This window comes from Dryobates pubescens, chromosome 3 (assembly GCF_014839835.1).
Source record: "Dryobates pubescens isolate bDryPub1 chromosome 3, bDryPub1.pri, whole genome shotgun sequence".
NCBI classification, from domain to species: Eukaryota; Metazoa; Chordata; class Aves; order Piciformes; family Picidae; genus Dryobates; species Dryobates pubescens.
In genome coordinates, this window is record NC_071614.1 from 49745030 (window position 1) to 49761350 (window position 16321).

Here is a 16321-nt window from a genome sequence, read left to right on the forward strand (position 1 = left end):
TGCACTGGCTCTGCAGGGGGTGCAGGCAGCAGCACTGGCTCTGCAGGGGGTGCAGGCAGCAGCACTGGCTCTGCAGGGGGTGCAGGCAGCAGCACTGGCTCTGCAGGGGTTGCAGGCAGCAGCACTGGCTCTGCAGGGGGTGCAGGCAGCAGCACTGGCTCTGCAGGGATTGCAGGCAGCAGAATTGGCTCTGCAGGGGGTGCAGGCAGCAGCACTGGCTCTGCAGGGGGTGCAGGCAGCAGCATTGGCTCTGCAGGGGATGCAGGCAGCTGCACTGGCTCTGCAGGGATTGCAGGCAGCAGAATTGGCTCTGCAGGGGATGCAGGCAGCACAATTGGCTCTGCAGGGGATGCAGGCAGCAGCACTGGCTCTGCAGGGGATGCAGGCAGCAGCACTGGCTCTGCAGGGGGTGCAGGCAGCAGTATTGGCTCTGCAGGGGATGCAGGCAGCAGCACTGGCTCTGCAGGGGATGCAGGCAGCAGCACTGGCTCTGCAGGGGGTGCAGGCAGCAGTATTGGCTCTGCAGGGGATGCAGGCAGCAGCACTGGCTCTGCAGGGGGTGCAGGCAGCAGCATTGGCTCTGCAGGGGATGCAGGCAGCAGCACTGGCTCTGCAGGGGGTGCAGGCAGCTGCACTGGCTCTGCAGGGGGTGCAGGCAGCAGCATTGGCTCTGCAGGGGATGCAGGCAGCAGCACTGGCTCTGCAGGGGGTGCAGGCAGCAGCATTGGCTCTGCAGGGGATGCAGGCAGCAGCACTGGCTCTGCAGGGGGTGCAGGCAGCTGCACTGGCTCTGCAGGGGGTGCAGGCAGCAGCACTGGGTCTGCAGGGGGTGCAGGCAGCAGCACTGGCTCTGCAGGGGGTGCAGGCAGCAGCACTGGCTCTGCAGGGGATGCAGGCAGCAGCACTGGCTCTGCAGGGGATGCAGGCAGCAGCATTGGCTCTGCAGGGGGTGCAGGCAGCAGAATTGGCTCTGCAGGGGATGCAGGCAGCACATTTGGCTCTGCAGAGGATGCAGGCAGCAGCACTGGCTCTGCAGGGGATGCAGGCAGCAGCACTGGCTCTGCAGGGGGTGCAGGCAGCAGAATTGGCTCTGCAAGGGATGCAGGCAGCAGCATTGGCTCTGCAGGGGGTGCAGGCAGCGGCATTGGCTCTGCAGGGGATGCAGGCAGCAGCACTGGCTTTGCAGGGGATGCAGGCAGCTGCACTGGCTCTGCAGGGGGTGCAGGCAGCAGCACTGGCTCTGCAGGGGATGCAGGCAGCAGCACTGGCTCTGCAGGGGATGCAGGCAGCAGAATTGGCTCTGCAGGGGATGCAGGCAGCAGCACTGTCTCTGCAGGGGATGCAGGCAGCAGCACTGGCTTTGCAGGGGATGCAGGCAGCAGCATTGGCTCTGCAGGGGATGCAGGCATCAGCACTGGCTTTGCAGGGGATGCAGGCAGCTGCACTGGCTCTGCAGGGGGTGCAGGCAGCTGCACTGGCTCTGCAGGGGATGCAGGCAGCTGCACTGGCTCTGCAGGGGGTGCAGGCAGCTGCACTGGCTCTGCAGGGGGTGCAGGCAGCTGCACTGGCTCTGCAGGGGGTGCAGGCAGCAGCATTGGCTCTGCAGGGGATGCAGGCAGCAGCATTGGCTCTGCAGGGGATGCAGGCAGCAGCACTGTCTCTGCAGGGGATGCAGGCAGCACTGGCTCTGCAGGGGGTGCAGGCAGCTGCACTGGCTCTGCAGGGGATGCAGGCAGCAGCACTGGCTCTGCAGGGGATGCAGGCAGCATTGGCTCTGCAGGGGATGCAGGCAGCAGCACTGGCTCTGCAGGGGATGCAGGCAGCAGCACTGGCTCTGCAGGGGGTGCAGGCAGCAGCACTGGCTCTGCAGGGGATGCAGGCAGCATTGGCTCTGCAGGGGATGCAGGCAGCTGCACTGGCTCTGCAGGGGGTGCAGGCAGCAGCACTGGCTCTGCAGGGGGTGCAGGCAGCAGCACTGGCTCTGCAGGGGATGCAGGCAACAGCACTGGCTCTGCAGGGGATGCAGGCAGCAGCACTGGCTCTGCAGGGGATGCAGGCAGCAGCACTGGCTCTGCAGTGGATGCAGGCAACAGCACTGGCTCTGCAGGGGATGCAGGCAGCAGCACTGGCTCTGCAGGGGGTGCAGGCAGCAGCACTGGCTCTGCAGTGGATGCAGGCAACAGCACTGGCTCTGCAGGGGATGCAGGCAGCAGCACTGGCTCTGCAGGGGATGCAGGCAGCAGCACTGGCTCTGCAGGGGATGCAGGCAGCAGCACTGGCTCTGCAGGGGATGCAGGCAGCAGCACTGGCTCTGCAGGGGATGCAGGCAGCAGCACTGGCTCTGCAGGGGGTGCAGGCCAGGAGGAGCTTGAGCAGGAGCTGCCTGCAGCCCAGGCAGTGTCTCTCTCATGGAACCACAGAGCTGTTCCTGCTGGAGACCTCCTGGGCTGAGTCCAACCTTCAGCCTAAGCCCGTGGCCACCACCCCTGTGCTGAAGTGCCCCCAGAGCCAGCCCCAGTGCAGTGAAAGCCAGCCCCACAGCCAGCCCCACAGCACTTAGCTCCTCCAGCCCCCAGGCAGCATCCTGCTGAGCACCTCGAGGCCCTTCTCCCCCTTGCAGCTCCCCTGGCACCGCAGGAAGTGTTTCCCCACCGTCAGAAGGTGGTGAGGCAGGGGGTCTGGGGCTGGCACAAGCACTGCCTGGCACAGGGCACTGAGGAAAAGCTCTCAGGACTTGTCCTCCACCATGCAGCTGACACCTGCCTGGGTGCCTGCAGCCTCTGGGGCCTGTTTGCCAGCTGCAGGGGATGCAGGGAGGAGGAGGAGGAGCTGCAGGGGATGCAGGAAGGAGGAGCTGCAGGGGATGCAGGGAGGAGGAGCAGGAGCTGCAGGGGGATGCAGGGAGGAGGAGGAGGAGCTGCAGGGGATGCAGGGAGGAGGAGCAGGAGCTGCAGGGGGATGCAGGGAGGAGGAGGAGGAGCTGCAGGGGATGCAGGGAGGAGGAGCAGGAGCTGCAGGGGGATGCAGGGAGGAGGAGGAGGAGCTGCAGGGGATGCAGGAAGGAGGAGCTGCAGGGGATGCAGGGAGGAGGAGGAGCTGCTGTCCCAGCCAAGCCACACAAGTGCTGTGCCTCACAGGGACATCTCCCTGGCCTCAGCCTCTCAGCAGAGAGCTTCCTGCTCCTGCTGCTCTGACTCAGCAGCCTGCTCAGAGCAACAGGAAGACAGAGAGGAAGAGGCGAGGGAGGAAGGCGAGGGTGGGAGCCCAGCACTTAGCCCTGCTCTGCTGCCAGTGCTGCAGCAGCAGGCACAGCCCCCTGCTCCTGCACAGCCCTCTGTGGCCTCCCCACGCAGCTGCAGGGCTCCTGGCTCCCCCCCCCGGACTCCCTGCCCCACCAAAAGCTTCGGGTGGGGGTGGCAGGAGGCTGTGTGGTTGTGCCAGCTGCTGAGCACACCGGGACCTCAGCAGGCCCCTGCAGGTCCCTGCCCTGCCCACGGAGGAGCTAAAGCTCCTGCAGGCCAGGGCAAAGGGGGCTCAGCAGGCACGGGGGGAAGGGACAGCCGTGGCTGCTCCCTGTGCTGTGCCCCAGAGGAGCTCAGCAAGGCTGCAAGCAGCAAGGCAGCAGCTGCCCTGCTCCCCTGCTCCCCTGCATGTGGCTCTCCTACCACCTCTGCTGCTGCAGTCAGCTCCCCCCTGCTTGAGAGCAGCTGGAGATGAGCAGGAGCAGAGCAGGCTCGGGGGGGGCTCTGAGTGCAGGGCAGCCACAGCTCCCTGGGCAGCCTCTTCCCATCCCTCAGCTCTCCTGCAGGCAAGAAGCTGTTCCTCACCTCCAGCCTGTAACAAGGGATAGGCTGAGAGCAAACAGCCTCAGGCTGCCCAGGGGAGGGCTGGGCTGGGGAGGAGGCAAAATGTCTTTGGTGCAGGAGAGGTCAGGGCCTGGCAGAGGCTGCCCAGGGAGGTGGTGGAGTCCCCATGGCTGGAGGGGCTCCAGAGCCCTGTGGCCATGGCAGCTGGGGCCAGGGCTGGGTGGCCATGGGGGGCTGGGCTGGGGCTGGGCTGGAGGATCTGGGAGGCCTTTTGCATCCCAAAGCCTTCCATGGCTGTGTGTGTGCAGGGCTGAGCTGTGCTCAGTGCTCACTCCCACAAGCCCTGGGGCAACCCAGAGCAGATCTCTGTCTCTCTGCCTGTCCCTGGCTGCTTCTGTCACAGCCAGCTCCAGCTGCACACAGCCCAACAGCTCCCAGTGCTCAGCAGCCCTTTGGGTGCTGCTGCAGGGCAGGGAGCTCAGCAGCCTGCCCTGCATCCCAGCTGGGGGTGCAGCAGGAGCCTGGCAGCTGCCTTGCAGCCCTGCAGCTCGCTCCCTCCCCAGGTGCAGGTGGCAGCAGATCTCCATCCTCTGAGCAAATCCCAGCCCTGCCCAGCTCCTCCTGGGAGTGGCTGCTCCTGCAGGATGAAACTTGAGTGCACTGCCTGGGGACACCCCGAGGAGAGGGCACAGGACAGAGGGACAGAGGGACAGCCATCCCCTAGCAGACAGGGCACTGGGTGGGTGGTCAGGGGGGCAGCTGGCAGGATCAGGGGGGCTGCAATGATCAGAGAGGGATTCATAGACTCCTGGGATGGGTTGGGCTGGAAGGGACCTTCAAGTCCACCCAGGATGGGTTGGGGCAGAAGGGAGGTGAAGAAGGATTGGCTGCTCAGGAGGAAAAAGGAGTCCTGGCTCTGCCCCTGCCTGCCCCTGCCTGGCTCTGCCCCTGCCTGGCTCTGCCCCTGCCTGCCCCTGCCTGGCTCTGCCCCTGCCTGGCTCTGCCCCTGCCTGGCTCTGCCTCTGCCTGGCTCTGCCCCTGCCTGCCCCTGCCTGGCTCTGCCCCTGCCTGGCTCTGCCCCTGCCTGGCTCTGCCTCTGCCTAGCTCTGCCCCTGCCTGCCTCTGCCCCTGCCTGCCTCTGCCTGGCTCTGCCCCTGCCTGGCTCTGCCCCTGCCTGCCTCTGCCCCTGCCTGCCTCTGCCTGGCTCTGCCCCTGCCTGGCTCTGCCCCTGCCTGCCCCTGCCTGGCTCTGCCTCTGCCTGGCTCTGCCTGGCTCTGCCCCTGCCTGCCCCTGCCTGGCTCTGCCTCTGCCTGGCTCTGCCTGGCTCTGCCCCTGCCTGGCTCTGCCTCTCCCTGCCTCTGCCTCTCCCTGCCTCTGCCTCTCCCAGGCTTTGTCTCTCCCTGCCTCTGCCTCTGCTTCTGCCTCTGCCTGCCTCTGCCTCTCCCTGGCTCTGCCTCTGCCTCTGCCTCTCCCTGCCTCTGCCTGCCTCTGCCTCTGCCTCTCCCTCTCCCTGCCTCTGCCTCTGCCTCTGCCTCTGCCTCTCCCTGCCTCTGCCTGGCTCTGCCTCTCCCTGCCTCTACCTCTCCCTGCCTCTGCCTCTGCCTCTCCCTCTCCCTGCCTCTGCCTCTGCCTCTGCCTCTGCCTCTCCCTGCCTCTGCCTGGCTCTGCCTCTCCCTGCCTCTACCTCTCCCTGCCTCTACCTCTCCCTGACTCTGCCTCTGCCTCTGCCTCTCCCTGCCTCTGCCTCTCCCTGCCTCTACCTCTCCCTGCCTCTACCTCTCCCTGACTCTGCCTCTGCCTCTCCCTCACCCTGCCTCTACCTCTCCCTGACTCTGCCTCTGCCTCTGCCTCTCCCTGCCTCTGCCTGCCTCTGCCTCTGCCTCTCCCTGCCTCTGCCTCTGCCTCTGCCTCTGCCTCTCCCTCACCCTGCCTCTACCTCTCCCTGACTCTGCCTCTGCCTCTGCCTCTCCCTGCCTCTGCCTGGCTCTGCCTCTGCCTGGCTCTGCCTGGCTCTGCCCCTGCCTGGCTCTGCCCCTGCCTGGCTCTGCCTGCCTCTGCCTCTCCCTGCCTCTGCCTGCCTCTGCCTCTGCCTGGCTCTGCCTCTCCTTGCCTCTGCCTCTCCCTGCCTCTGCCTGCCTCTGCCTCTCCCTGCCTCTGCCTGGCTCTCCCTGGCTCTGCCTCTGCCTGGCTCTGCCCCTGCCTGCTTCTGCCTGGCTCTGCCTGGCTCTGCCCCTGCCTGGCTCTGCCTGGCTCTGCCCCTGCCTGGTTCTGCCTCTCCCTGGCTCTGCCTACCCCTGCCTCTGCCTCTGCCTGCCTCTGCCTCTCCCTGCCTCTGCCTCTGCCTGCCTCTGCCTGGCTCTGCCCCTGCCTGGCTCTGCCTCTCCCTGGCTCTGCCTCTCCCTGCCTCTGCCTCTGCCTCTGCCTCTCCCTGGCTCTGCCTCTCCCTGCCTCTGCCTCTCCCTGCCTCTGCCTCTCCCTGGCTCTGCCTCTCCCTGCCTCTGCCTCTGCCTGGCTCTGCCTCTCCTTGGGTCTGCCTCTCCCTGCCTCTGCCTGGCTCTGCCTCTCCTTGGGTCTGCCTCTCCCTGCCCCTGCCTGGCTCTGCCTCTGCCTGGCTCTCCCTGGCTCTGCCCCTGCCTGGTTCTGCCTCTCCCTGGCTCTGCCTACCCCTGCCTCTGCCTCTCCCTGCCTCTGCCTCTCCCTGGCTCTGCCTCTCCCTGCCTCTGCCTCTGCCTCTCCCTGCCTCTGCCTCTGCCTGGCTCTACCTCTGCCTGCCTCTGCCTCTGCCTGCCTCTGCCTGCCTCTGCCTCTGCCTCTCCCTGCCTCTGCCTCTCCCTGCCTCTGCCTCTCCTTGCCTCTGCCTGCCTCTGCCTCTGCCTGGCTCTGCCCCTGCCTGGTTCTGCCTCTCCCTGGCTCTGCCTACCCCTGCCTCTGCCTCTGCCTGCCTCTGCCTCTCCCTGCCTCTGCCTGCCTCTGCCTCTGCCTCTGCCTCTGCCTCTGCCTGCCTCTGCCTCTGCCTCTGCCTGCCTCTGCCTCTGCCTCTGCCTCTGCCTCTCCCTGCCTCTGCCTGCCTCTGCCTCTGCCTCTGCCTCTCCCTGCCTCTGCCTCTGCCTCTCCCTGCCTCTGCCTCTGCCTGGCTCTGCCTCTGCCTGCCTCTGCCTCTCCCTGCCTCTGCCTCAGCCTCTGCCTCTCCCTGCCTCTGCCTCTCCCTGCCTCTGCCTCTCCCTGCCTCTGCCTGGCTCTACCTCTGCCTGGCTCTACCTCTGCCTGGCTCTGCCTCTGCCTGGCTCTGCCTGGCTCTGCCCCTGCCTGGCTCTGGCTCTGCCTCTGCCTGCCTCTGCCTGCCTCTGCCTCTTCCTGCCTCTGCCTCTGCCTCTCCCTGCCTCTGCCCCTGCCTGGCTCTGCCTCTGCCTGCCTCTGCCTGCCTCTGCCTCTCCCTGCCTCTGCCTCTGCCTCTGCCTCTGCCTGCCTCTGCCTCTGCCTCTCCCTGCCTCTGCCTCTCCCTGCCTCTGCTTCTGCCTCTCCCTGCCTCTGCCTCTGCCTGGCTCTGCCTCTCCTTGGCTCTGCCTCTCCCTGCCCCTGCCTGGCTCTGCCTCTGCCTGGCTCTCCCTGGCTCTGCCCCTGCCTGGCTCTGCCCCTGCCTGGCTCTGCCTGGCTCTGCCCCTGCCTGGCTCTGCCTGGCTCTGCCCCTGCCTGGCTCTGCCTCTCCCTGCCTCTGCCTCTCCCTGGCTCTGCCTCTGCCTCTGCCTCTCCCTGCCTCTGCCTCTGCCTCTGCCTGCCTCTGCCTCTGCCTCTCCCTGCCTCTGCCTCTCCCTGCCTCTGCCTCTGCCTGCCTCTGCCTCTCCCTGCCTCTGCCTGGCTCTGCCTCTCCCTGCCTCTGCCCCTGCCTGGCTCTGCCCCTGCCTCTCCCTGGCTCTGCCCCTGCCTGGCTCTGCCCCTGCCTCTCCCTGGCTCTGCTCCTGCCTGGCTCTGCCCCTGCCTGGCTCTGCCTCTCCCTGGCTCTGCCTACCCCTGCCTCTGCCTCTCCCTGCCTCTGCCTCTGCCTCTGCCTGGCTCTGCCCCTGCCTGGCTCTGCCTCTGCCTCTGCCTGGCTCTCCCCCTGCCTGCCTCTGCCTCTCCCTGCCTCTGCCTCTCCCTGCCTCTGCCTCTCCTTGGTTCTGCCTCTCCCTGGCTCTGCCTGGCTCTTCCTCTCCCTGGCTCTGCCTCTGCCTGGCTCTTGCTCTCCCTGCCTCTGCCTCTCCCTGCCTCTGCCTCTGCCTGGCTCTTGCTCTCCCTGCCTCTGCCTCTCCCTGCCTCTGCCTCTCCCTGGCTCTGCCTCTGCCTGGCTCTGCCTCTCCCTGCCTCTTCCTCTCCCTGCCTCTGCCTCTCCCTGGCTCTGCCTCTCCCTGCCTCTGCCTCTCCCTGCCTCTGCCTCTCCCTGGCTCTGCCTCTCCCTGCCTCTTCCTCTCCCTGGCTCTGCCTCTGCCTGGCTCTGCCTCTCCCTGGCTCTTGTCACCCTGGATCCCAGCTGACCTCCCTGCTCAGGTGCACAGAGCTCATCAGAGGAAGTCTCCCTGAACAGGACAGCAAAAAGCTTTGCAGAGGTGACCCTGTGGAGCCCATCCCTTTGCCATGGTGGCATCAGAAGGCTGGGAGCCACAGCACAGCCCCTGTGCAGCTCTGCAGCAAAGCTGAGCCTGCAGAGCCTTGCACCAGGCAGCTGAGTCAGGAGATCAAGCAGGAGAGCTGGGGGGGCAGCCAGAAAATCCACATTCCTGGCCTGGAGACACACAGAGCAGTGCTGCTGCCCTCCCTGCCTGCTCCCAGGGCTCTGCAGGTGAGCAACCAGCAGGAAGAAGCTTGTGTGGCAGGGACCCCCTGAGCCAGGACAGCTCTCCCCTGGAGAGCTCTGGGGGCCCTGAGCAAACCTGCTCAGAGCAGCCCCAGGCAGTCAGCAGGAGCTGGGGGCAGCTCTGCAGCTGCTGCTGGCCCCTTGCCCTCTGCCCTGGCTGCTCAGAGGCTTTCTCCCCCTGCTGTGGCTGAGGCACACCAGGGCTGGGGGCTGAGCTGGGGGCACCTCCTGACTCTCCACAGACAGGGCTCTCCCAGGTGGGGGTCAGGGTTTGCTGCCCCCTTTTCCAGCCCAAAGCATTCTGTGGCTCTGTCTCAGCACTAACTGAAGTCTTTAATCGATGAAGGGAGGCTGAAGGTGTCTGGGGAGGCCTCAGCAGCTCTGGGTGCCCCAGGGGAGGCTGAGGGCAAACCCTGCTGGGAAGGGCAGATGCAGTCCTGCCCCATCCTCCTTTGGGGCATCCTTGCTGCAGCCTCTTGGCCTTCCTGTTGAGGCTCCTCTGAGGTGCTGCACAGAGCCCTTGTGCCTTGCAGAGCTTCCCAGTGCCCTTGCCCCTGCATGGAGGCTGCACCCCAGCAGCTGCACCCCCCCAGCCCTGGCTGTGCTGCAGCATCCAAGAGCCAGGCCATGAGCTCAGCACCACAGCACCAGGGAAGGGTTTGGGTTGGAGAAGCCCTCTGAGATCCTCCAGTCCAACATCACCCCAGCCCCACCATGGCCACCAAACCCTGGCCCCAAGTGCCATGGGCACAGGGTTCTGGAGCCCCCCCAGGGCTGGGGACTCCACCACCTCCCTGGGCAGCCTCTGCCAGAGGTTTGGCTTTTTCCTTTGGTTATTTTCCAGCCTCATTTCTGTGGGGACCTGCAGGAGAGGCCAAAGCTCTGCTGTGAGACCTGCACCCAGAGAAGGCCTTGCAGGGCCAGCTGCTGCTGGGTGCTGCTCCCCTTCCCCTGCCACCCTCCTGGGCTGATGGCTCCAGGAGCTGCCTGCTTGGAGCAGCCACAGTTTGTGGTGCAGGATAAATGGGAAGGGAGAAGGCAGCAGCAGCAGCAGGGTTGCCATGGCAATTGTTGGTTGGAGAAGAGAAAGCTCAGCAGCCAAGCCCTGGCGAGCCTGGCACCGGGGCTCTGCCTGGCACACCCGCTCTGCCCGGGCTTGGGACAGGGCACAGGAGGCCTGGCCTGCCCTCTGCTCCTCAGCAGGAGTCTGGGGAAGCTCCAGGCTGAGCTTTCAGCCAGTGCCACCCTGGCACACACAGGCTGAGGCAGCAGGGGGTCCCACACGGTGCCAGGCAGCTGCCTGCTGCCAGCTCACAGCCCAGAGAGGAGGCAGCAGGCTGCCTCTGAGCCACAGAGTGACAACCACCAGGGCTGGCTCGGGGCAGCAACTGGCAAGCAAGGTCAGTGCCCCATGGAGCTCTACCCAGTGCCCTGTGGGAGCTGAGGGCCCTGGGGGTGTTGAGTGTGGGGAGGAGGAGGCAGAGGGAGACCTCATTGCTCTCTGCAGCTCCCTGAGGGAGGCTGGAGCCAGGTGGGGGCTGAGCTCTGCCCCTCTGCAGCAAGTGAGAGGACAAGAATTGGCCTCAAGCTGTGCCAAGGGAGGCTCAGGTTGGCTCTCAGGAACAATCTTCCCAGCAAAGGTGCCCAGGCTCTGGCCCAGGCTGCCCAGGGAGGTGCTGGAGTGCCCATGCCTGGGCTGTTTGAGAGCTGTGTAGATGTGGTGCTGAGGGCTGTGGCTCATGGCAGCGGTGAGCCTGAGCTCCAGGTGAGGGCTTGGACCTGAGGAGCTCAGGGCTCTCCCCCAGCCTCAGCAGCCCTGTGCTGCTCTGATCCCCCAGCTGCAGCCTGGCACAGCTCAGCCTCCCTCCCCCCCAGCACTCCCAAAGGAGCCTCCCAGACAGGGGCTGGAGCCAGGGTCCCTCTCTGTGCCTCAGCCTCCCTCTCCCTTTCTCGCCAGGGGAATTGTTTCTCTGCAGGCCATTGTTGGCTCCTTCCTGCCTGGCTTCCCTCCTGACCCCAGCACTGCCTCCTGGCCCTCTGCACCTCCAGAGAGCAGCCAGAGCTGAGTGAGGAAAGCCAGAGGGACACCAACCCGAGCCAGCCACACGCAGCACAGCTGGGGAGGTTCTGCCCCTGCCTGCCAGCTGCTGGGCATCAAAGCACAGCCAGGTCCTGCTGGCAGGGAGCTGCAGTGCCCAGCCAGGCCGGGGGCAGGCTGGGCAAGGCAAACTCCCCCAGCTTTGGGCTCTCCCTTTGTCTCCAAGTAATCAGCCATGGAGAACCCCAGGGGGGTGCCCTCAGCCCTGGAGGCAGCAGTGGCAGGAGGCTTCACCAGCCCTCTGCTCCTCCCTTGCTGCAGGCTGGCAGCAAGCTGGCAGCAGCCTCTCCAGGTTTTCCCCAGCAAAGTGCCAAGGCAGGGGGGAGGCTCAGGGTGCTGCCTCTGGCCAGAGTGAGGACTGCTCACAGCCTGGGGAGGGGAAGGAAGCTGCTGGACCTGGCTCCTGGTTGGTGACCTCAGCAAGTGATGTGAGGGCAGATCCCAGGCAGCTGCAGGAGACTCCTGCCTGGCTGTTCCCAGATCCCAGGCAGCTGCAGGAGACTCCTGCCTGGCTGTTCCCAGATCCCAGGCAGCTGCAGGAGACTCCTGCCTGGCTGTTCCCAGATCCCAGGCAGCTCCAGGAGACTCCTGCCTGGCTGTTCCCAGATCCCAGGCAGCTGCAGGAGACTCCTGCCTGGCTGTTCCCAGATCCCAGGCAGCTGCAGGAGACTCCTGCCTGGCTGTTCCCAGATCCCAGGCAGCTCCAGGAGACTCCTGCCTGGCTGTTCCCAGATCCCAGGCAGCTCCTGGGAGACTCCTGCCTGGCTGTTCCCAGATCCCAGGCAGCTGCAGGAGACTCCTGCCTGGCTGTTCCCAGATCCCAGGCAGCTGCAGGAGACTCCTGCCTGGCTGTTCCCAGATCCCAGGCAGCTGCAGGAGACTCCTGCCTGGCTGTTCCCAGATCCCAGGCAGCTGCAGGAGACTCCTGCCTGGCTGTTCCCAGATCCCAGGCAGCTGCAGGAGACTCCTGCCTGGCTGTTCCCAGATCCCAGGCAGCTCTTGGGAGACTCCTGCCTGGCTGTTCCCAGATCCCAGGCAGCTGCAGGAGACTCCTGCCTGGCTGTTCCCAGATCCCAGGCAGCTCCAGGAGACTCCTGCCTGGCTGTTCCCAGATCCCAGGCAGCTCCTGGGAGACTCCTGCCTGGCTGTTCCCAGATCCCAGGCAGCTGCAGGAGACTCCTGCCTGGCTGTTCCCAGATCCCAGGCAGCTCTTGGGAGACTCCTGCCTGGCTGTTCCCAGATCCCAGGCAGCTGCAGGAGACTCCTGCCTGGCTGTTCCCAGATCCCAGGCAGCTCCTGGGAGACTCCTGCCTGGCTGTTCCCAGATCCCAGGCAGCTGCAGGAGACTCCTGCCTGGCTGTTCCCAGATCCCAGGCAGCTGCAGGAGACTCCTGCCTGGCTGTTCCCAGATCCCAGGCAGCTCCAGGAGACTCCTGCCTGGCTGTTCCCAGATCCCAGGCAGCTCCTGGGAGACTCCTGCCTGGCTGTTCCCAGATCCCAGGCAGCTGCAGGAGACTCCTGCCTGGCTGTTCCCAGATCCCAGGCAGCTGCAGGAGACTCCTGCCTGGCTGTTCCCAGATCCCAGGCAGCTGCAGGAGACTCCTGCCTGGCTGTTCCCAGATCCCAGGCAGCTGCAGGAGACTCCTGCCTGGCTGTTCCCAGATCCCAGGCAGCTCTTGGGAGACTCCTGCCTGGCTGTTCCCAGATCCCAGGCAGCTGCAGGAGACTCCTGCCTGGCTGTTCCCAGATCCCAGGCAGCTCCAGGAGAGTCCTGCCTGGCTGTTCCCAGATCCCAGGCAGCTCCAGGAGAGTCCTGCCTGGCTTCTCTGGACCTGCTCCAGCCCTCAGTGTCCTTCTTGGACCTGACCCCAGCACTCAGGCTGTGACCTCACCAGAGCCAAGCAGAGGTGGACCTTGGTCTGCAGAGTGGGGAACACTTGCAGCCCTTCACTTCCAGCCTGCTAAATGCTTTATGCTCCTCAGCATGTGCTGAAAGTCCACCTCCCCCTGCCTTCAGCTGCCACCTCCCCCTGCCTTCAGCTGCCACCTCCCCCTGCCTTCAGCTGCCACCTCCCCCTGCCTTCAGCTGCCACCTCCCCCTGCCTTCAGCTGCACCTACTCAGGCTCAGCATGCTGGCAGCCCACCCCCCAGGCCCCTCAGCTGGAGTCTGGGAGAGCACCCAGGAGCACAGGCGATGCACAGCCTCTGCACAGCCTCTGCAGGGACATCTCAGCCTCCAGCAGAGTTACAGCCCAGGGTCAGGGGCTCAGAGTGACAGGAGACAGCCTGGGGAGGAGAAGGCTGAGGGGAGACCTTACTACCATGGACCAGAACCTAAATGATGGCCACCAGGAGGATGGAGACTCCCTTGGTACAGGAGTCCCATGGCAAAGGCCAGGAGTCCCTGGGGGTCCTGTGCCACCAGACTGAGGTCTGCTCAGTCAGCAGCCAGAGAAGGGATTTTATGTCCATAAGGCATCTTCCTTCTGGTGGTGAAGGACTTCCCTCCCCTGCTCCCCTGCTGCTTCCTGCCCTCTTTGCCTGCCTCTCTGCCCCTACTTTACCTTGAGCCCCATCCCCTCCCCTCGCACCTCAGCTCCTCCCTGCTCTCATCCTCTCTGCAGCTGTACCCTCAGCCCTCCTTCCCTTGCTCTCACTTCTGTCTCCTCACCTCAGCTGTCCTGCTGCTGGCCTGGAGGGAGGCTGCTGGCTGAGCAGCATGGCAAAAGCACTTGGATCAGGCTGCACTTGCCAGGCTCCTGCCCTCAGCGCTGGGCAGCTCTTCCACAGCCTCATCCCTCTGCAACCTCCACATCTCAGCCCCAGCTTAAATTCATAGGCTCCCAGCGTGGCTCAGGCTGGAAGGGACCCCAGAGCTCCTCTGCTCCAAGCTCATGGCAGGGACACCTCTCAGCTAGACTCAGCTGCTCAAGGCCTCATCCAGCCTGGCCCAGGCAGGAGGCAGGCAGAGGTTTGCTCATGCCCATTGTGCACCTATCGACTTCCAGAGCTGACAGCTCTGCATCCCTGCCCCTCACCCTGCTCAGGAAACATCAGCTCTCCTCCTAACCTTTATTGATCTTCACACAGCAGACCCCTGCCTTCTCACCAGGGCTCCCCAGCATCACTGCTGCTGGGTGGTGGGGGTCCCCTGGGGAAACAGCTGACACCTGCCTGATGCCAGCCCCACAGAGTGGTGGGCACTGGAGCTCAGCCCAGGGGGGGCTGGGCAGCAGGATGTCCCCCAGGCCTCTGCAGTGTCTCCATCAGGGGCCTGGCTGAGGGCAGGGAGGCTCCCCCAGGGAGGCTGCAGAGGGCACTGAGCTGGGTGGCAGTGGGGGTCTGCTGGAGGGCAGGGAGGGTCTGCAAGGGGATGAAATCCTCCCCCCTGTGCCTTACAGGTTGGGTTTCTGTCTGCTGGGGATGGATGATCACCACAAAAGGCTTTGCTGCACAACTGCTCCACTCCTGGCCTCTGCCTCCTGTGCCATGGAGACAACCACCAGGGACCGTGGTGGAAGGGAGGGGACCCAAGGAGGAGACAAGAGCCCAGAGGAAGACTAAGAGCCGTAGTAAGTGTCCAAGGCAGCAGCGTCTGGGGGCGGCACATTCCCGCGCTGCTGTCTGCAGGGCTGAGTAGGAAAGGTGCTCTCAGGAGGTCCTCGAGGCTGCAGGGTGCCTCCCAAACCCAGCCAGCAGCAGAGTGCCTCCTTCCCAGCTCCCAGCCATAATCCCAGCCCCAGGCCCAACAGGGATCCGGAGCCCTGCGAGTTGAGACAACAGCATCCTGGGGCTGATTCAGAGCGTTCATCACCGCAGCTGGCGCTGAGCTCCTGGGCATGACTATATTAGGTGATGCTGAAACCCCAGGTGAGACTCTCACCACGGCAGGCAGGAGGACGCTGCTGGGTCCCAGAGGCTCTGGAGCCACACCAGGGCTGCCTGTGATGGATGCAGAGGCGGCACAAACCCGGCCTGGCCTGGCCGCGTCCTGCGAGGCGAGGGCAGGGGCTGCGGGGCTGCAGGGGAGGAGGGCAGCAGGGGAGGAGGGCAGCAGGGGAGGAAGGCTGCAGGGGAGGATGGCTGCAGGGGAGGAGGGCTGCAGGGGAGGAGGGCAGCAGGGGAGGAGGGCTGCAGGGGAGGAGGGCTGCAGGGGAGGAGGGCTGCAGGGGAGGAGGGCTGCAGGACGTGCCCCGTGCTCGCCCATCCCCACACGGCTGACGTTTTACTGTTCAGATGTTCCAGCAGGGACCTGAGCCTGCAGCCTGTGCTCATCGCGCACCTGACCCACGGGAAACGAAGGTGCGGTTCGGAGGTGAATCTGTCGAGAGCGAAACGACTGCCAAGCCCTGCGCAGGCCCTGGGCGATGGGCACTCCCCGGGGACCCCAGTGGCCCGAGAATGGCTTTAGAGCGGCTGCCAGCGGGGAGGGAGCCTGGTCCGGCACAGCAGCTCGGGGCAAGCCCCGGGGCACGGCCCGGCAGCGCCAGCCGCTGGACTTTGTCCCGGCACGGCCGCTCCCGCCGGCGACGGCCCCGCGGCAGTCCGCAGCCGTGTCCGCCCCTCCCGGCCCCGCTGCAGAGCCGCCCCGCACCAGACCCCCCGGGGCCGCCGGGCAAGGCCGGGCCGGGCTCGCCGCCAGCGCTGCTGCCGAGCGGAGAGCCGCGGCCAGAGGAGCAGCGGCCGCCAAACGCCGGCGGGGGGCGGGGGGCGGGGTGCGGGGTGCGGGGTGCGGGGCGCGGCCGCTCGCAGCACCGGGGCCGAGCCGAGCCGGGCCGAGCCGAGCCGAGCCGAGCCGGGCCGAGCCGAGCCGGGCCGGGCCGAGCCGAGCCGGGCCGGGCCGAGCCGAGCCCGGAGGAGGGACGGGATGGGCGGGGGGAGAGGTTGTAGCAGCATCACCATGGCGACAGTGACGTCACCTCACCCTGGATCTAATTGGAGGAGACCCCGTGGCCCCAGCCGCAGCCCACGAGCCAACCCAGCTTGCGCCCTGCCTGCGCTCGCCCCCGCGGCGGCGCGCTCGGCTCCCATTGGCTGCCGGGGCGCGGAAGGGCGGAGCCGGTCTGGAAAGCCGGGCTGCGATTGGCGGCGTGGGCGCGGGCCGGGCTCGGCCGTGGCGACGCCCCTGAGCGCTGGCTGTGGCCGGAGTCGGGAGCGGCTCTTTCTCTCCGCCACAGCCCCGAGGCAGGCAGCGCATCGGGTGCCGCCCGGCCTAGCGCAGCGGACTCAGGTGAGCGCCGTGCCGCGTCCCGCCGGCCGCCCCGGGCCGACCCCTGCCGCCGCGTCCTCCATTTTGCGTCGGCGGCGTGCAGCGCTGGGCGGCCGCGGGCGGCGGGAGGCGCAGGAGGCCGGCGCCGCCATTTCGCACCCGCCGGGGCCGCCGCTTCCTCTCTGCGCCCTGCCGCCCGCGGAGCAGCCCCGCCCGCCGCCGCCCCGAGAGCCGCCCCCGGCCGCGCCGCCGCCCCGCGCCCCAGCTAGCAGCTGCGGGCGGGGAAGGCCTGGGGAAGGCCTGGGCCCCGCCGCACCGGCAGGAGGCTCCTCCGGGCCCGGGCGCCGCGCGGAGCCCCCGCCGCGCCCCGGGGAACGCC

The 16321-nt window shown here is 66.6% G+C and overlaps 1 protein-coding gene across 1 annotated transcript in view; it reads right to left on the reverse strand.

Annotated features, from left to right (window-relative positions):
- Positions 1 to 15930, reverse strand: part of TAF1B (TATA-box binding protein associated factor, RNA polymerase I subunit B) — a 95775-nt gene extending 79845 nt beyond the window's left edge. The window contains exons 1-2 of the mRNA XM_054180187.1: positions 15717 to 15930; positions 15016 to 15380 (exon numbers count right to left, since the gene is read on the reverse strand). Of these exons, the coding sequence (XP_054036162.1) occupies positions 15016 to 15380; positions 15717 to 15930 (579 nt within the window). The remainder of the gene's footprint in view (positions 1 to 15015; positions 15381 to 15716) is intronic.
- Between the last annotated feature and the right edge of the window lie 391 nt (positions 15931 to 16321).